This window comes from Crocodylus porosus, unplaced genomic scaffold, assembly GCF_001723895.1.
Source record: "Crocodylus porosus isolate Cpor-Errol unplaced genomic scaffold, CroPor_comp1, whole genome shotgun sequence".
NCBI lineage: Eukaryota > Metazoa > Chordata > Crocodylia > Crocodylidae > Crocodylus > Crocodylus porosus.
Window position 1 is genome coordinate 86,457,967 of NW_017728906.1, and position 20,937 is coordinate 86,478,903.

Sequence of the window (20,937 nt, forward strand, 5' to 3'; positions counted from 1 at the left end):
TGCTCTGACCCTATTTGCAAATACACCTTTTGTGCTGCTAATAAGTGTGTGTCTGAGATCTCTTTGCGAGCCTCCAGAGAAACGAACCGCTTTTTGCATCACATACATAGAATTAGTCAATTATTTTATAAGCAAACAAATTTCTTTAACTGTCTTACCCAAAAACCAAAACATGTAATAGTTTCCTTTACAACCTTATCATAAGGTTGGACTAAGGATTTTGAGAAGGATTAGTGAGATGGTTAGTATGCATCTTAACAGGTTTAAAAAAATGTGTATTTATGTGCTTTTAGCTGCCTTCCTCTTAGCTTTCTGCTGAAGATCCAACTACCTATGCTTTTCTACCCAATTTTTATAAAGAAAAGGAATGGACTTTCTATCTTTTAAAAATGAGAACTCCAGAACATCTAGGTCCCTCAAGTTAGGCAATTTGTTACTGCTCTCCTGCTCTGCCTATCCAGTTATAGTATTTAAAATAAGTCATGGTAGTACTGCTCTCTGTTCACAGGTGTAAGTCAAGGATAACTCCATGGATGGGAAAGATGTTCTGCACAGTTATGCCAATAACCTGATCCTGACATGTGATCAGTAGCCTCAAACATCCAGTGGTTTTAACATGGGTTGAGATTGCTCAACACTTTGCAGGACTGAGGCCTACATGAGAGTGTAATTAAACCCCAGGAATCATATCAGGGCACTGGGATTGCAGTTCTTAGTCTCAGTGTTTTAAACCAAAGAAGAAAACCACAGTAAATTAAATCTGATCCACAAGTGATTTTATTCAAAGATCCTGGCCTGAACTCTTTAGCCCTCACCATGTATATGCAATTTGCAAATGCATTTTTCCTTGTAATTCTTAATGTGGTTCTTTTGCATGCAGAAAACATATGGGAATCCTCCTGCAGCTAATTTAACACCTGCAAATTCCCCACAGATGGTAATGAAAGACTACATTGCCTATTGGATAAAGTGTCTGCTTTTATACATAGGGCCAAGAACTTGTATTTGCCAGAGAACATAATGGGCTGATATTCAGCTGTGCCCAGTAAGCAGTTGGCACCATTTTTAGCATAAACCACAAAGGAGCCATGTGCAGTTGCCTCATCCTGAGGCTGGTTTTTCATTATCCTCAGCAGTTCTGAGCAGCTTTAGCTCTCCCAAGGAGCTACTGCACTTGTAAAAATTACTCCACACTGTCTGTGCTCTCTCTCCAGAACACTTTCTTCATTGTGATAGGGCTGGGGAAAAAGTCCAAGGCTTGATTCTGCCTAATTTTTTCATTCAAATGAGGGTTTTTTTTCTGAGGAATGTTCAGCTTTTTTTAGTACTAGTTAAATTAAGTAATGAATTAATGTTACTCTGAATACTTGAAAATCTTCATTCCCTAACCAAATTATAAATTCAATTAAACCAATGTAAATTTAGAGAAAGAACTTGTTTAAATAAATTAGAAGTTAATTCACAATTTCCAGCTGACAACAGTAAAATAAAGTAAATTTCAGTAACTTGACCCTATTTCATTCTAGGGTAAATTGCTGTGATTTAATCTTCCGTTACTGTGTGATACAAGCAGACAGATGAAATAGTTACAACAGATTCTTCTGACTATAGTAGGTCCTCCACTACCTGTTTTAAAGTGGTATAACTGTTACATCTGTTCATGCCTTAAGATCTGTCATATCTGACTTCCTGTGTTCAACCATAACAGTGCATTAATATATTTTTAGTTTGTTTGTTCATTTAGTCAAGTCTGTTTTAAAAATAATCAAAAGGAACTTTTTGTTAGTCAAGTATGCATGTATTTTAGCATTCAGATTCAAATAATAGGCTTGTTTCTAAATGCATGGAGCTGACTCTTCAAGAGTAAAATGGCAGCAACATAGCTGAGCAATTGGGAAGAGCATTTGTTTTGCAAGTGCATTTTTGTCTTGCATAATTATTGCAAGTTTCTTACAGGTAGCATTATAATAATAAACGTTCACGTAAGAAGGTCAAGTATAATGGGACTGGTGAAGATGGGAGATCTGGTTTTACTATTAATTTTACATAGGAGTTATAAAAGATTACAATGGCTAGGGATGGAAGTTACACAAACTGGTTTAAGTGATCAGAAACTGGTTTAAACCTGTAACAGGACATAACTTCAGTGCACCAGTTACAAAATGGCTGAAACTGGTTTTAGATAATCCTGGTTGAATGTAGTATCTGACTTTAACTGATTGAGCTCAAACTGGTTTATGCAACTTCTCTCCCAGACCACTTCCTAATTTAAGTTAAACCAGAGTCCCCCAGCATCCCAACATGCTCTCTGGGCTGGGTTGTGCTGTCTATTACAGCCAGAGCAGAGACAAGCAGGGGTAGGGGCTTGGCCAGAGGCTGGCCCTGGAAGGGAGCAGGGAAGAGTTTTATTTTGCTTCCCACACCCCTCCCCCCCATCCTACCAGCATGGACCTGCATGTCTCCACTGGCTGCTCCAGCAGCGGGGGCATTGCCAGCCCCAGCAGTAGCCTGGAGTGAACTGGCCAAGGAGGGGTTTAATTTCCCACTCCCTGTCCCACCGGCATGAACCGGAGCTAGGGTCTGCTGGGTGATTGCCCCTCACTGCTGCCATGGCAGGGCTGGGGTGCAGCCAAATGCTGGCCGGAATGGACCCTGAGGCAGAGGGGCAGGCAGAACGAATTATTCCCCCCTCTAGCCCTAGGGCACCGCAGCTAGGGTCTGCCCACCCTAACCACTACCACCGCTCCCTGCATGGGGCAAGCACTGGAGCACTGGAGCAGCAGCAAGCACTGCCCACTCTGTCAGACATGGGAGGGAGGAGGGAATAACCTCCCTCCCAGCCCCCTCACCTCAGAGGCTCTGTGGGCCAGCCTCTGGCCGGGTCCCTGACCTTGCTGCTGCAGCAGCAAGGGGGCAGGGCCTTTGATGGGGGCAGCAACCCCCGTCCTGGTGTCTGGGGAATGTGAGCCTCTTCTCAGCAGTGGGGCCCATGAGTGGCGATCAGAGCTCTTGCAGACAGCAAGGGGCAGGCAGCGGCACCATGGCTCAGAGGGGGCCACAGACCCCTCAAGGGCCCCTAGTGCCGCCACTGCTTGCCCTGTGCAGTCTGTGGCAGCTCTCCTCAACCCACAGTGCCACTCCGCTGCTGGGAAGAGGCGTGTGCTCCAGGACATCGTGACAGGGGCTGTAGCCCCCATCAGAGTCCCTCCCCCCTCACCGCTCCAGCAGCAGGGGCTGGGCCAGAGGCTAGCTGGCATGGCCCCTTAGGTGGGCAGCAGGGAGGAGGGTTATTCCCCCCTCTGCCCCTGGGGGACCGCAGCGGGGTCTGCTCACCCTGACCACTGCCGCCACCACCACTCCTAGCAGGGAGGGAGCAGCAGAATAATCCCCCTCCTGCCCCCTCCACCAGACACTGGAGTGAGGGAGGAATAACCCTGCCCCCCGCCTAAGCAGGCCATGCTGGCTGGAGTGGTGAGGGGGGAGCAATGCTGCAGCCCCTGTCAAGGTGTCCCTGTGCATGAGGATCTAGTGGCAGAGTTGGGGGCCATTGAGGTTATTCCTCCCTCCCTCTGGTGTCTGGAGGAAGAGGCAAGAGGGGGCTTATTCTGCTGGTTGCCTGGTCCAGGCAGTGGTGGCAGTCAGGGCAGGCAGACTGCCTCAGGGGCTATGTCAGCTGGTGTCTGGCCCTGCCCCAGCCCTGCCACTGCATCAGCAAGGGGGTAGCATGTGGTGTACCTCAGTTTGGGTCCACGCCAGTGGGACAGGGAAGAGGGAATTAAATCCCCTCCCTAGTCAGTTCACTCCAAGCTACTTCTAGCTCTAGCCCCCCAATGCCTGGCCTCAGCCACTGCAGGCAAGTGCCTGCATTTTATGAATGTCTATTCCAGGGGTCAGCAACTCCTGGCATGTGTGCCCAGCATGGCACACAAGGCCATTTTTCTCAGCACACCACCACCAGCCCAGGCTCTAAGCAGCTGCTGCCAGTCACGGAGGTCAGGGTGCTCCCATCAGGTAGCTGGGAGTCTGCAAGCCTGCTGCAAGCAGAATGGGCCCCGTGGGCCAGCTGCAGCTGGGAGGCTGCAAACAGCTGCTCTGGGCTCCAGCATGTTGGCACTCCAGCACCTACCAAGGTAGATGTAGTTTTTTTGGCACTCCGGCCAAAAAATGTTGCCTACCTCTGGACTATTCACTTGCAAATTGGTTCAGTCTAGCCAGGTTAGACTAACCTGCAAAGATTGAATCAATTCAGGCTCTGACTTTCTGAATGTCTGTCCCTAATCAATCAGATACATTCTCCAAACCAATTCAAACCAGTGGCGCTCAACCTTCTGGCCCCATGGGCTGGATGTGTGGCACAGGGATGGTCCACAGGCTGAATCCAGAGGGGCGTGAAGATAGGGATAACTGCTCCAGTGCTGACTTTGCAGGGGAGAAGCGTGAAAAAAAACAGCTGCTGCTATTCACAATCCCAGTGACAACTAGAAGTCACTGCTTGTTTTGCCCTGAGCACCTGGATACGTCCTTACACTGTTAGGATCCAGTGTTGGGTCAGTGCATAGGGTCAGTCCATGGGTTTGATCCAGTGTGCCAGCCTGGCCCCATGAACCAGACCCAGCTGCAGAATGACCCCGTGTGCTGAATCTGGCCACAGAGTAACCCCATGCATCAGTGCAATCCAGTGCATGGGGTGTGTTATCCAGCCCTCAGGGTTCCTCTTTGGTCTGGAAATTTAGTGGTGGGGGAATGGTAGCAGTGTTAATTGGTAACAGTGTTAAGAGCTTCCAGAGCTGCACTGCTCTCCTGCTGCCAAATTTCCAGACCCATGGGAAGCCCTGCAGGCTGGATGACACATGCCCATACGCCTGATTCAGTTCATAGGCTGCAGACTTAGCACCACTGCTCTAAACTTAATTATCATTTGATCTGTTAGTGCTTCTCTTTCTTTTCTAAAGCATGTTCGTATATTTTCAATTGACAACAGGCCCTATGCCGCAATTGTTAGGCAATGATTCCTGAAATAATTGGGAGGATTTTGTACAAATAAGGAATGTTGTGTCAGGTTCTAAATCTTCTCTGAGCTATGAGAAGAAAAGCTGTACTGAGAAGTGCAATTTTTCTACATTCTTGGTTGATACCAGACATATATTTCAGTCTCTAGAATGTTTCAACTTCTCTTCTCTGCTTGGCCTGAGTGGTCTTGACTTTTGTTTGTAGGTTTCACTATGTTCTTGTGTCACATGTTGGGGTGTTACATGAGTTTGCACTTGCAATGAAAAGGCTATACATTTTATGATTTGTTAAATTAATTTGTTCAAACTGAATTTTGCAATATTAACCTGCAGGGCAAGGAGGTTACTTACCTGGAAAATCAGGCCAGAAAATTGTTTGTGAAGGTTAAATTAGCCAAAAAGGGACAATGATAGGTCTAAACTTGTTATTATATATAGCTACATTGTTGGCAGAGTGTTTATCATTGCCTTTTATGCTGATGTCTATTTCAGAATAGTTACCTAGTATTGTAATCTTACTTAGTATTGTACCTGTCAAAGGGGTTATTAATGTTCTGAAATAAATTTACATCTGCATTTTCTTTGGTTGAGCATTGTCCTAAAATGTGCTCTTTTCCTTTGTATAATAATTCAAGTTTTAGTTAACAGAGTTCTTGCTCAAATGCAGGCAGGTTCTGTGTTTTCAGCAGTGCTGCTATAGTATTTGACGTAAATCTGGGATTTGCTTCCAAGAAGTAGAAGGATACAGGAGGTGAGCAATTCCCTCGGTGTATTACTGTAACAAAATTCCTAGAGAACATCCGTGGACATTAATCAATAATTAATTTTCTCTATATAAGCATTTATATCTTCAGCCCTCAATCTATCTGGACTTTGTGTCGGCACAAGAATTAGTGGGGAAGGTGAAAATGGCTTCAGAACACATTTACGTTCGCTTTTATCTTGGATGCTACTGAAGGGGAGAAGGTATTACAGCTGGTTGTGCTGGCTTTGTGCCAGGAAATACCTATTAGGCTCCTTAGGACATCTCTGTCAGGGCTCAATATTAGGCCCTCAGTATTCCTGCAAAGGATTTTGTGAATAAATATAGACCAGAAGGAAGAAAGACTAGAGGGCGGAAAAAAAGACAAATGAATCAAGATATACCACTTACGTGAAAGAATGCACACTTTGCTAAAGAGATTAAACAAAGCCAGACTGGAAGGGAAATATGTGTTTTATTAGAGCCGATTCTGTATTATCTGGCGCACAGTAGTTTAGAGACATTACTTTAATTATTCATCAGGTTTGAGGCAAGAAAAGGATTGATTGGCCCAGTTTTTCTGCTCATAATGGACAAACGACATAATACTTGACTCCAGGCAGGCAGTTGTTTAGTTTACGCATGTGTGACTGATCAGTCAGGGAGACTGCACATTCACTTCATCCCAGCTCTAGAGGAACTCCACCACAAGATTTTTATATAAGGCATAGTTCCTCTCAAAGCATGTGTCATTCTCAGCTTGTAGAGGAATTAATGTTTCTAACAATTATACAATGCTCTGAGGTGCCCAAAGACAAATATTTTCATTTTCCACCCACTTCGCTCCATTCCACTTCCACCCATGTTAGGTCATGGTTCAAAAATGACTCAGAGTGAAACCTCATTAAAATATTTACTTGAACAAGAGTATAACCAACACTGTTCCCTGAATTCACCTCCTGTACTTTTTATTGGAGAATTCTCATCCAAAAACTATCTGTGTCCAGGTCTGGCAAAATTATAGTTCATAGTGAATGTCTACATTGATGCCTAACTTCATAATGAATATGAGGCTATTGTTAAGGATAAGTTCGAAAGCTGAGGGCCTTGTCTCCATTGACAACATATAAATCCTGTTCCCAGACTTTCAAAAATAGAGAAGTCCCAAGATTTCTTTTTTACTATTAATAGTCATTTCTATTCAGTTCCTAAAGACCATCGACAGGATTAAGAATAATAGGGTTATTGTCTATACTTGAAATTATATTATAGACCATGGGATTATGTTTTCTAAAGTCTACAGAAGGAAGTGTTATGCAATAAGATAATTAGTTTAGCTGATACATTAATACACATAGTACTTTGATTTTATATTTAGAAAAGCACAAGTTATGTGCATTAAATATGCCATCTGTGGCTCATAATTCACCACTGAAGGATCTGAAGACATAAGTATGTATTAGCATTACTAATCTGTGTTGCATGAACGTCAAACAAAATCTCTATTGAAAGTAAATTTCATAAGCTGAAAAGCTGCTGCTACTGGCTTCAGCATGATTCTGCAGGGCATGATTGCCCTGCCTTGCCCCTGATTTTGACAAGAAACATTCTTTCTTGTCCTTACTTCAAAGCTTATAAAAAAAAAATTAAAAAGCGTCTTACTTTTGGACATGAGGTCTTCCATTTTAAACATAAAGCAAGTCTTGGGGTAAAAAAATAGTTTTTTTACATAATAGCGATTTCTGCATTTGACTGTATATTTTTGTTAGTTTGATCTAATTCATTCCACAATTTCTAAAAGATTTTCCTTTCTGCATTGTTTGTACTAGGTAATTGTAATTTGTTAAGTGCTGTCAGTGTGCTTGACTCTCTTGCTCACGTTAGCTGCATCCAGACGTGCGTGGACATTTGTTTCCCTGGAGACAACCAGTGGCAGTGCACCTTGTGCCACTGCTAGGTGTCCCTGGGGAATGCCTGTGCCTCACATGCTCTGGTGTACAGCAAGTTACCCTGGGTGTGGTAGCACTGGGCTGGCTCCAGCAGCCTTACCTGTGGTCCTGGGGGCCTCTTGGGGCTGCAGCAGTGGTGATACTGCTGTGTGGAGTCTGGCCAGCTGTGGAGTGTAGCTCTGGCCAGCCAGTCTGTGGCTCTGGGCAGTGCATGCTGCTGCCACGTGCACCACTCCACTTTTTTTCCACGGGTTTTGGGGTGCAGTTAGCAGGTAGCAATAAATTCTAGTGTGGTTCATGCTGGAGTTTCTTGCTCCCAGGTGCAGTGTTTACACATGTGCCCAGGATGGCATCACATCAAGCTCAGGCAGAGCAGCCCTGGCTGTCAGGGGCTGCAGGGAGTTAGCTTGCCAGCCCAGGGCTACTTTGCCTGGCTTAATGTGCTGCAGAGGAGCTGCCTGGGGCACAAGTGTGCTACAGTGCAGGGCTAGCCAGCAGGCAGCACTTGCATTGTAGCACACTTGTGCCCTAACAAGGCCTGGTCACCATCTACACATGTGTTTTGGTGCATATAACTGCTCCACTGCAGGATAGTACTTGTCCTGGGCAGTACTATCCTACAGCAGATTTAATTAATTTACTATGCCCTAATAGGGGCACATGTGTAGACAGTGACACTACTGCAGAGCTAATTAGTCAGCTCTGTAGTAAAGTTTACATGTAGATGCACCCAGCAACAACTAATATCTTTGACAGAACTATATGATTAAGCTGGTAAAGATATTTGGACTAGCTAGAGACAGTTCCATTATTACAGTCAACAACCATCTGGAAAAAAACTTACCAGAGAGAGAGGAAGAGACACTAGTATAGTAGACAAGAGTTTTCCAAAATGAGACAAGTAAGACTAAAGAGAAGGCAAAAAAATAATTTTGAACTATATATTGTACATGCTGACTAGTGATGATAGCAGGTTTTATATTTAAAATTCTAATTTAGTAGTTATGCATTTCCTGGACCTTTAAATGTGAATTTGGAAGAACAATCACAGGCAAGGTTCTTTGGGTAGATATGATATCTTTATTGGACCAACTGTTGGAAAAAAAGTTCTTTGCAAGCTTTTGGGCACAAACACCCTTCTTCAGGCATTGGGAGACTCTGCTTCTGTTAACAACCACTGATTTATCTTCATGCTGTACAGGGGTAGAGATGTACTTGCACAACCAGATTGGAATGTGAATCTAAACTTCTCCAAAGTTTAGGGGGATTTGTACTCAGGATTTCAACACAGATTCATCTCTAACAAATAACTTCCATTCACTTGTTTTACATTTTCTTACTGCATTCATGAATTGTTAGGCTGGGGGTACTTGGAAAGGCCCTAGGAGATCTGCATGGGCGGGCAGGGATGGAGCGCTGGCACTCACACCCTGCATTGCTGCCTCCCAGAAGCAGGGATGGGAGGGTGGGGAGGTAAGGGCAATAGTAGCCTTCTGCAGGCCACCCAGCTGGCCACATATGGGGGAGAGGGGGATTTCACATGCAGCAGCCGCCTCCACCACCCCCTGCCCCGTGCCACTGCCACGTGCGTGGTCGGGTGCAAGGCCTGTCAGCAGCCCATGGAGACGCACATAGACAAGCAGGTGCAAGCTCCCTCCCTCCACCCTGCTCCGTGGGCGGCTGTGGCCACCCTCTCTCCCTCCCCCTACTCTACGACTGGCTGCTGGGGGTACACTTCCTAAAAAAGGTTGAAACCCCCTGTGTTAGGCAATTGTAATGAAATCAGGTCTTTGCCATTTGTACCCTTACATTCATTTTATGTTAACAGACAGCCTTACAACCCTAGGATTATGTGGATCAAGTAGGAGGAGAAGCTGCACTGTGAGAGCTCATTCAAAATGCTAGCATCTAAAATATTGGTAAAACAGAACCAAAAAATGCAACTGACTTTGGTAATTACTTTTGTAAGAATGTTGTTGCTTTTTTTCTCCTGTGGTAGAAGTCAGTGTATAGGAAGTTCTGTAACTGTCACAACTTTAGGAGGACGGTGTCAGGATCTGATCCCACAGACACCTTAGCATGGCCTTAACTTGACTTTTGTGGGATAAATTACCTGATTAAAATTACTTGCATGTATAGGTGCTTGTGGATCAGGGTTTGGTGGTACACAGGAGTCTTACCTATGTCAGTGACTCAAAAAAAAAAAGTCCCCAACTTCTGTTGGTGCTGCCACTGCAACACAATCTGCCCATCCCAACTGTTGCTCTTAAAGCAGCTGTGTGGTGTCTGTACATCTGGCTGATGCTGCCAGAGCGACTCTGTGGAGCTGCTTTTGCTGCTGGGATACAGACTCCTCCAACGGGGGTGGGGGATGATTCTGGCACCCCTCCTAAATTGGTACCAAGGCCGGCACCCCACTCGCCTACCCCTAGTAATGATACTGGAAGAAGGCTGATTATTTGACTAGGTAAAAGATCCTCTCAGCTGCTCATGTGTCATGGGCCACGTATGGGCATTATGTTTCTACTGGGAGAATCACCAATTTCCCAGTAGAAATTAGGAGCGTATAAATGTTTATTCAATTTTTCCTGGAGGAAACATGGCCCATTTTGGGAGAAGAAGCTTCCCGCTTGACACCTGGAACATTTTCCTTGACAAAATTTCTCTTGCAAGAATGAACACCTGTATGCTTTTGTTCAACTGCTCTGTGATCCAGTGGAGTTGAACAGTAGTTTCCCCTGTGCCTTCCCCATGCTGCAGGGACTCCAGCCTGGGTAACGGGCATTTTTCTATAGTTTGAGTGCTCCCATGGGGACCCCCTGGTCTGGAGAAGGTATAGTGGGGTATTGCCCTGCTGTTCCCTGCTTGTTCCCTGGACTGGGGTCCCCAGTTCTTGGGAATGGGGCCCTGCTTCTCCATTCCCTTCCAGGTCTGGTGCACGGCTATGAGTGAGTGGCTCAAAGCACTGCGCAGGGGGCAGCCAATCAGATTCCTCTGTGGCAAGTTCAAAGCTGGCACCTGTAGCCCCGCAGCAGACCTGGGAAGGAGTGGTGCCACAGGGCAATGCCCTCCCACCTGTTCCCTAGGTTGGGACATTCTGGTATAAAGAACAGGCAGGGAGCAGTGGGGCAGTGCCTCCCATGCTTTCTCCAGACCAGAGTGTCCCCGGTCTGGGGAAGGTTTGGGGGGCAGTGGCAGCTCAACTCCAGTCTGGCTTATTGGAGGGGAGTGAAACAGCCAAGAAAGACTCCTTTCCTGTTCCCCAAATCTGAGTGTCCCCAAGCTGGGGAAGCACAGGTAGTCCATTCCCCCCAGGAACGTGAGGAGTGGAGCAGCTGTACTGCTGCCTCTCCTGGAAGCATTTCTAGCAGTGGAAATTTCTGAGACATTAACACCTGCTCATACCCACAGTTTTAACAGTAGTATTTTCCCCTTAACCTTGGGCCCATTCCTGCTCTCATTCTGTAGGAACAGGATCTAACCATGTAGGTTTTTGAGGTAATGGGCTGTTATGTATTAAGTTATTCTTAGCATTGCTTTTTTGGCATTTAACCTGGATTTTGTTTTTTATATACTCTCAACTTAATACCTAACCTTCTGGTGGCTACCTGTTCATATTATATTTTGATTGGCCTCAGAGAGTGTTCCAAAAGCAGCTTGTATCCCTTTGGAAAATGGAAATCTCAAGATCAAAGACAAGGAACCTAGATCATCTCTGCAACTCTTTGATATGGTTTAAGTTAGCTTTTTCACATTTTCTTTCCAGATGATTAGATATAAGTGTATAAAATCAAAACATACCCTATATTCCTTAGTTCTGAAAGGAGTGAAAATGTTTAGTACTAGCATTTTAATTTTACTATCAGAAACAAAATTAATTCAGTCTACTACTGAACAAATGAAACATCACACTTATATGTGAGTACAGAGGTCACTTGATACTTGAGTATGAAAGGACTATTGAAATGCCAGCTCTGTTTTCTTTCTAAATCTAGAGATTCCTTTTGTGTGAAATACCTCAAAAACATTCCTCACTGGAGTGCCAACTATTCCTTTAAATTGATCGCAGGCATCAATCGGCTTTCAAGTGTATTTTAATTTTTGTAATGGTACCAGAATAGGTATCTAGTCCAATCAAAGCCTATATGAAAAAAAGTTATAGGACCAAATTAGTTACTGGAATAACTCTTTCTTACTTAAACTGCTACTGTTTTAGTTGTTTTGTATAATTTTGGGTTAATCCTAATGCAAATGATACATTTAACAGAGATGTTCTAACATTAAAAATGGAACTTACAAAGGATTTCTTTCTATGAAAGCAGGGAAAGAATTGCCCTGTACATAAAACAATTCCACCCTCTTAAACCCTTGCACTGAGAAATGTATGCTGTAATGTCACAACACTAACCTTGTGGGTTATGCTGGTTGTTTTAAGGCCATGGAGCCATACACAAAAATGACAACATCAAAAAATCAAGTACATTTCAAGGTTTCCTAGATACCAAAATGTCAAACTACAACTCATCAGCAGCCTAAACCTTTCATTTTCCCTGATGCAGCTGAAATTTACTGAAATGTACTAAACATTGCTGCAAATGGAAATGTTAGAAGTAATGTAAAATGCACTGAATGCAATAAACTAACAAATGTAAGGATTCTTATACTTATTAAACGATTAATCTTCAGATTGAATGCAACTGAAATTTCAGCAGATAATATACTTGCAACTTTGTCAGCATAGCAGTACTGCAACCAGGGATTCCTGCTTATGGCTTTGGTTTCTACTGGACGTGTCTACGCGAGGTGCTTAATGCACAGTAGCCTAATAGCACTGTGTAGTAGCATGCCAGGTAACAATTGTGCTAATATGCTACTGTGCAGTAGTATTAGGCTACTGCACAGTAAGCATCACTAAAAAACTGTGCTCTGGCGCTATTGCTTAGTAACTGTAGTTAGAGTGCATTTAGTTAGTACTTTCTTAAGCAAGTACTAAACTAAATGTGTAGTACTACTGTGCATTAATGGTTGTGTAGATGTGTCCACTGTCTGCAGACCGTACTGGGCTTGGTCACATGTAACAGTAGGCCCTAGACCAGTGGTCAGCAGCCTTTTCAAGTTGAGGGCCAGAATGACCCAGCTCCAGTGAGAGGCCAGAGGGCACTGGGATCTGGCTGCTGCTTCTCTTCCCAACATCATTGGGAGAGCTGTCCCTGCTGAATTCCCATGCTCCAAAGCCCCACATCCTAAAGTTTGAGCAAATGGCTCTGTCGGCTGCCAACCCCTGCTCTAGGTCATAGTTTTGGTAATCAATGGTTACTGCATTAGAACACAGTAAAGACATTTTTTCAAAGATTTTCAAATACATCAATTGCAAGTCTCAATCTGCAATAAATGGCATTTTTAGCAGTGTCTGTAAACCGATATTTCCCAAAAAAGGCGATTAAAGTGGATAGTTATTTAAATGCGAAAGAAAAAGACTTGAAAGTGGAGATGGAAGGCTAGGATTGTAAATATTTAAGCATCTGCTTCAGTAGCCTTATTTTTAGGAGTCCTATCTTTTGCAATTCATGTTGCCATCAAAGGGAACTACTGAATGTCTAAAAAAAATAGGCTACTTTTTAGGTTCCTGAACAGAGGAGCCTCACTTTTCACTCATTTGGTTTTGAAACCAACACATTCAATTAGAGAACTGAATGAGAAAGCTCTGAGAATGAGAGAAAGCATTGCATTGTGTCAGGGTGGATGGTAGTTTTATGAAGAGTTTAGATTATGGATTGTATAGAATGGTCGGTATAGGGGCGATGCTGCCTCAGGCACGGGGCTGGACTGGATGACCTCTGGATGTCCCTTCCAGCCCTAATTCTCTATTATTTCTATTCCTTAATAAAAGATTTGATTCATTCATGTACAGTTTAAAAGGATTAATTTAAAAGAAATTAAACATTTTTATGGAAGGAACTGTCCTCACCACAAGTTTAAAATTCTCCTTTCTCCTATATTCTGAGGATGAGCTGCTACACTTTCTCAATTTTAACCTGGCTTAGGTGATCAAGGTGAAATTCTGCTTTTTCAGTGTATTTGAGATGCTGTTTGTTATATATAAGGCACTAAGGGCACATCTAAATGTGCAAATAATCCAGGAGCAATTTATTCTACAGTAAAGTACCTACACTAAACTCTCCCAGGCACATGTCTATGCAAAAGATGTGGGAGCAGATTTGCTGCTCCTAGAAGTAGACTGCTCCTGTTCCCTGCAGCCATGTACCAGACCCCTGCAGCCACCAGGGGAAGCTCTAGGCTTTTCCTGGGTGCTAGCCCAGGGGCCAGGAGACAGCTGCCTCCTGGTGGGGGCTGGGATATTGCTCCCTGCCCCCAAGAGCTGCCTGCTGCCAGGGTGGGTTCTGTCACCAGAGCCTGGGTAGGGACAATGTCTTCCTTCCCTGACATCAGGGAACTCCCAGCTCAAGCCCCATGATCATGGGGGAAGGGCTGGGAGATCCTTATGTCCCAGCACCAGCTCCATGTTTGTGGGGCTGGCACTGGGCAAATCTCCCAGCTCTGGCCCCACAATCGCAGGGGTCAGGCTGGGAGATAAGGATCTCCCAGGCCTGGCCCCGTGATCGCAAAGTGGTGGCTGGGAGCTCTCTGCTACCAGGGGAGGGGGACACTGTCCCCATCTGGGCTCCGGTGGTGGAGCCTGCCCTAGCAGCAAGCAGCTCCCAGAGGGAAGGAGCAATCTACTGCCCTCTGCTGCCCTGCTGACCAAGAGCACATTTGCTCCTGGTCAGGTGTCTACATGTACGCTACTGTACAGTACATAATTTCAAGTAAATTTGGTACTTGCATTTGCAGGTAGCAAATTTACTCATGATTAGAGCAAATTACTGTGCAGTAAGCTCTAATCGCAAGTAAAGTGTCTTGTGTAGATGCGCCCTAAAACATTTTTCATAAAACTGGGTCAATTTGTACCCTCCAAAAGGAGATAAGCCACTGAAGTCAGTGGAATTGCATATTGATCCTGCCTGTGTTTCTTGTTCCTTCTGCTTAGGTGGAGATGATGGTATATACTCAACATTTCAGTTTACCTTTCACATCTCATACTAAAGCTGGAAAGCCAAAGTAATCCAGCTCAAGAAGTGGGTATCCACATGAGTAACATGAATCTAGAATTGTTTCTCCTTCAGATCTTGCACCTTCACCAGTTGCAAGAACCAGTGTCTAACTTCCACGTGCTTTGGACTCGACATACAGTACTAAAGGTAAGGACATAAACATGGAAGTAACCAATATTCAAGGACAATTCTGAAAGTTTTGGCTTAAATGAATTGTCAAGAAAAACAGTTTATGACAAAATTATGATAGGAATCTAAGAATTTCTGGGCCCTGTTTCTCTGCCTAGACTATGCCTCAGAATATAAGTCTTCATTCTAAATAAAGGTATTACAAAGCTCCACAAGACAGAAAGATAAACGCTATCAGACATTCATTTGTTTTCACTGAATACTGGCTTAGATAGCCAGGTTGCTAGTACCTGCAGAAATCTCCTTCTGCCTCTGGCAGGGTCAGTGAAGCCACTGGATTCTTCATTAGGTCTGCCACAGAGTTGTCCTTTGGAGTCAGATAAAAGAAAGGGATTCCAGTGCTGTTATTTATGGGCCCATCACTGACAGGTAAATAATTCCCAAATGGCATCCCTTGGATCTGGAAACACAAACATTCAATTCTGTAAAGTTTTGCATATTAATGTTGTACAAAACTGGAGGCTTCCCCAACATCATCAGCACAAATGGAAATAGAGCCTAGTTGTTCTGGATCCCAATTGCCATTGTCACCACTAGACCAAGTGGGCATGTCTACATGTACTATAGACTGATTAAACCTGGCGTGGTTTGCATCAGAGTTTATTGCTCCTAGGCTCTGCGTGTACATGTGTGCCAAGGACTGCAGCATGTTGAACCAGGTTGGAGCAGCCCTAGCTGACAGGGAGCCCAGGGGGTCAGCCTGCCAGCCTAGTGCTTCTCTGACCCAGCTCAACATACAATGGAGGGGCTGGCTGGGGCACAAGGATGCTTCAGGTCAGGGCTAGCTGGCAGATAGCCCCCTCACTGAAGTACTTTGTGCCCCAGCCAGTCCCATCAGTGTCTACATGTGCATTGGGGCAGAGTAAATAATATTGCCACAGGATCGTACTTGTGTTGCAAGTACTGTTCTGTGGTTGTGTTTATTAGTTTACTGTGACCTAATAAGCCCTCGTGTGTACACACCGAGACTTTACTGCAAAGCTAATTAGGCAACTTTTCAGTAAATGTCTCATATAGATGCACTCATTATGTTCTAAACTAAACTGACTGATCATCAGGGATCCTGGTTTTCTCTGATAAAAAAAGAATCTTCATTGTTTGGATTTTAAAAAGTAACCTAAACTCCACATTTTGTCATGATTAAAATGAAACACCACTAATATACGTGTGTGTGTGTATATACACACACATATATATTAGTGTGTGTATACACACGCACACACACACACATATTAGTGTGTGTATATATGCACACATACACGCACACACATATATTAGCGGTGTTTCATTTTAATCATGAAAAAATGTGGATTTTGGGTTACTTTTTTAAATTTGAAAATTGGAGATTTGGTTTTTTATCAGAGAAAACCAGGATCCCTGCTTATCATACTGCTATGACAGCACATTCTCTCATATACTTTCAAAATGTCTTCAAACAGCACAGGAGAAAATAAAAGACATATATATGAACTAAGAAAACCATGAAAACATCTATACCAAACAGCAAGACTATCATTTAATAATCTCAGAGAATTTCTATTTTAATTCAGACTTTTAGTTGGCTTTTTTCACTATTCCCCCCACCCCCATCTATATTGAGCTTTTAACCCGGAAGGTGCCCATAGCTGCCTAAATTAAAATAGAAACCATTTTACTTAGAACCGTATTTAAAGTTTTCTGCCTTTAAACACAGTTCTAGATCCTGGTTAGTGGTCCAGTATGGATTGGCTTACAGGCTCTATTGACATCACTTGTTGTTAAATCCTATTGACAATAATGGAAACAGAAGCAGATCACTGAGCTGTGTTTTTAAAAACTCACTCTCTCAGCCATGGATTCAAATAATAAAGTGAAAAAATAGTTAATTTAGTGAAACTGGTACGTTCTGGTAACAAAACCTAGCTAAGGTGTATCATCATCCAGAAAAAAGTCTAGATGATAATATTACCTGGACCACACATTTTTCATAATGTTCATATACTTGTATTGTTATAATGTTTATATGCAACCTCTTCTGCAAATGGTAAGTGGATTTTTTATGCAGCCACATAACTTGGACATTAAAAATATTTGTATATTTATTAAGATGTATACATTTAAAAATATCAACAGTTTAGCACTAGAAGTTTCAAATTGTTTTGAAAACCTGTTTTTTTCATGCCTGGTTAACTTCATAGTTCACATCCAGAAAGGAAGAGTGAGCACATGAAGTATAATCCATACAAAAAAAATCGCACCTCTTAATTACAAGTTTTATTATAAATCCTTTTTTTTACGTATGTATTGTAATTACAGAAAGGTAAACACATTAACTGAATTAATGCTGCATTTCCATCAGAAGCTTTTGGTGAGACTATAAATCTTAAGAGTTAAGATATGGGTCAATAGTATCTCTGAAACCTTGAGATGGAATTACAAATTTGTAGTGTACAAATGAGAATATTTTATTAATGATATCTTTTTAGATTTGACACTTTGCAGTTCACAGTAACACAAACAGCCAGACAGCAATTGTTTGAAAAGTGTTTTTAGGAGGTTTGACTAGCTTCTAACTTTTACTTTATGTTTTTTAAATAGAATTCTAAACTTAGTAATTTGTGAACAGTTTAAAGGAACAGTGAATTTAAAATGGTCTTTCCTGTTTGCAAATATTAGTGATAACAGGGTCCGGCTCAAAGCTGCTTTCTTCTTTATTTATTTGTTTATTTGTTTTCAATCAAAAGGCAGTTTTTTAAATCTGGAAAAATTAATAGCCCAGTATCAGTACTGCCAAATCTGTTTTGTATCACATTGCTGACACAAAAGTGGTCCCGAGGCTGGCATAGCTAATTATGGTAGGATGACGCTGGGATAGACAGATCTTCTGGTAGCACAGAGCTAGTGTAGCTGCTCCCAGCCCATCTCCCTCACCCTGCAACTGATACAGAGAATATAGATCATGCAAAGGGGCTAGTATACCCTTTTATTCTGTTGATCCCTTGAGGCCGTTAAAGTCCGTATACCTTAGAGCAGGCTGCTCTGAATTAAAACTGGGGAGTGGGACCAGTTCAGCACACAGGCAGCTGAAGGTTGAAGGAATGTAAAGGCCTCTCTCTAAAAACTATAATGTAATCTTGTTTGGTTGCAGCAGTGGATCTAGCCCAATGCTTTTTCTCTTCTTTTTCTGCACCTCGTTAGGGTGCCCTTTAGCATCTCTTCCACTGAACTCTAAGCATGATTTCCCGTCCTACCCTAACTAGCAGAGAAACAAGACTGTAAATGTTGCTACGTATGTGCCTGCACTGTACTTTTACTGGCTGTTTGAATAACATTACTGACAGCTTTTATTATTTACCCTGCATATTTTGTGGCTGACATCAAGAGATGATTATAAAATAATAAAATATTGTTTTCTGTAACAGTGCTGGGCTGTTATTATGCAAATTTGTATTATAATAAACTGAAATGTTAGCAAATAATTTGTAATTTATATCCAGAAAGCTTTTCCAAAACAGAACGATTATTTACTGCCTTTTTCAGAACACTAAAGCACAAGCAATAAATCTGCAAGCCCTCTCCGGCTGTTCAGCTCAGCATTAAAAGAGAATTCTCTATTGCTAGCATAAGATGTCACGGTACCTTTTCCTGCGTGGACTGAGTAGCCAAGAAGCCCCAGCTGTTATAATGGCTCAGGAAACGGGCAGTTCTGATTGCCTGCTCCAGAGGAGCAATGCTGTCGTCTGTCCCTTTGACACTCTCTCTCCTGTAGGAAAACATCCTAGAAGGAGAGGATACTTGCTTGGATCTTCCAGCCACTGGCCTGGACCTCATTTGCCCATCTTCTTTGTAAACAGAGGCCGGGTAGCTCTGCTTCCAGATGCTAGTCGTGTCTTCCAGGAGTGCAGGAAGAGCTTCCTCGTTGGAGGAGCTGTCCAGTTCTTCCTCCACCTCATTGGTAACAGACCAGGAGACAGAGTTGACTATCACATATCCCCAAGCAGGAGAAAGCATCATGCTACACCAAAGCAACCAGGAGAGCCAGGATACAGACACAGTCCTTTTCCTCAGCTGTATTTGATAGCAGCACACAGACATTTTGTAACAAACACTCCTAGCTAAGAGCCACACTGAACCTTGCCTAGCCTGAACCTTTGGAATGAGAGCAGCACCCTCCTGTGGTGAATTCTGGCACAGAGCTGAAATACACTTGCTCTTATTAAAGCCATATCAGCCTGTAGAGTCGTCACGTAAACTACACAACTCTGCCGCTTGGAACAGAGGCTGAAGTAACACAGACACTTCAGCAACAACTGGCAAACAAAATAATTTGTCTAAGACCCAGCTCCGCTTGAAGGAGCTTCTCGACAGTCACACATCACACAAAAAAAATGTAGTAGAATGTCTACAGAAACTCCAAAAAGTGTGACAGCTTGGACATGAACAGCAAAGGGATGCAACCACTTCTGTCACATTGTATATGGCTTCCACACTTTCTGTCCTCCCACCTCCCTATCAAGCCTTGGGGTGTGCCTTTGGGCTATATTGTAAACTGTTTTGTCAAATACCCACAGCAGAAGTCATAGACTATCTATTTGTCTGGGATGGTTAATCCTCAGGAACAATCCTGCCTTGCGAAAGGGCCTGGACAAGATGACCTCAAGAGATCCCTTCCAGCCCTATTTTTCTGTGATCCTATTTGATAAAAAAATACAGATTTAAAAATCAATTAGATCCCTGGTGCAGTAGCATATATCAGAGCTCCGCAATTTCTTATAATATGGTATGTTGATGGAGTAGTCAGGGTTTTTTATAAATAAATGTTATCTATCAAGTACGCTCTCTCTCCTTACTTTTTTCCTTTGACAAATAGTCCTAAGTTGATCCCTTGTCATAGTAACCTGACTGTTCTGCATTTTGATATCCATCCCAATCATTTGGATTGAGAACCAAAAAAAAAAAAAAAAAGAAGATTGAAGATAAGCAAGGATTTTCAAGAACAGAAAGAGGAAAGTTAGGCTAGTTTCCCTTCCCAGTTCGGGAAATGTCTTCTAGCTTCTTGGGGGCTGCCTGCCACCTTCTCACCTTTCCTGCACTAGTGCTCCACAAAACTATTAGAAACAGTTAGTTCCCAGGCATGTCTACACTGCTATTAAGGAGACTGAATGAACTCCAGCACAGTTCACACCAGAATTTATTGCTCCTCAGTGCACCGTTTGCATGTGTTCCCAGGGCAGCAGCACACTGAGCTGGGTCGGAGCAGCTCCAGCTGGCAGGGGACCCTGGGCTTCAGCCTGCCAACCCAGAGCTGTTCTGACCAGCTCAACATGCTATGGAGGGACTGGCTGGAGCACGAGGGTACTTCAGTTCAGAGATAGCTGGCAGGCACACTTTACTAAAGCACCTTTGTACCCCGGCCAGCCCCATCAGTGTCTACATGTGTGTTGTGGCACACTAAATAATGCCACCATAGGATTGTACTTGTGTATGATCCTATGGCAGTATTTATTAGTTTACTGTGGCCTAAAAGGGCTGCATGTGTAGACACTGAGACTTTACTGCAGAGCTAATTAATTAGTCATCTCCACAGCAAACATCTTGTGTAGATATGCCCAAGTATTACCCAATCAGTTTATTTCCTTAGGCTAATGCTTTTGTGATACAATATCCTGTAAAATACTTTAAATTTGTGTCAATTTACTTCCAGCATTTTGCTAGATCATTCCTTTGGTACTGTGGTCATAGGAAAATAAGACAAAATAATGGCTGACATATGAATGGGAAATCAATAACATATTATACATACTATTCTGGCTTGATTAATAACATTGTATGTGAGATACTGACTCTGCAGTATCTCAGCAAAAAGTGGAAAGTTCAGCAAGAATTTTTCAAGATTCCTGACAATATCAACTCCTGCCCCTGAGATTAGAGTTGAGTTCTGTGTATACTAAATGGCA

The 20,937-nt window shown here is 43.1% G+C and overlaps 1 protein-coding gene across 1 annotated transcript in view; it reads right to left on the reverse strand.

Annotated features, from left to right (window-relative positions):
• Positions 1-19,586, reverse strand: part of CREG2 (cellular repressor of E1A stimulated genes 2) — a 21,808-nt gene extending 2,222 nt beyond the window's left edge. The window contains exons 1-2 of the mRNA XM_019529538.1: positions 18,620-19,586; positions 15,232-15,401 (exon numbers count right to left, since the gene is read on the reverse strand). Of these exons, the coding sequence (XP_019385083.1) occupies positions 15,232-15,401; positions 18,620-19,075 (626 nt within the window). The 5' untranslated portion in view covers positions 19,076-19,586. The remainder of the gene's footprint in view (positions 1-15,231; positions 15,402-18,619) is intronic.
• Positions 19,587-20,937: the final 1,351 nt, after the last annotated feature.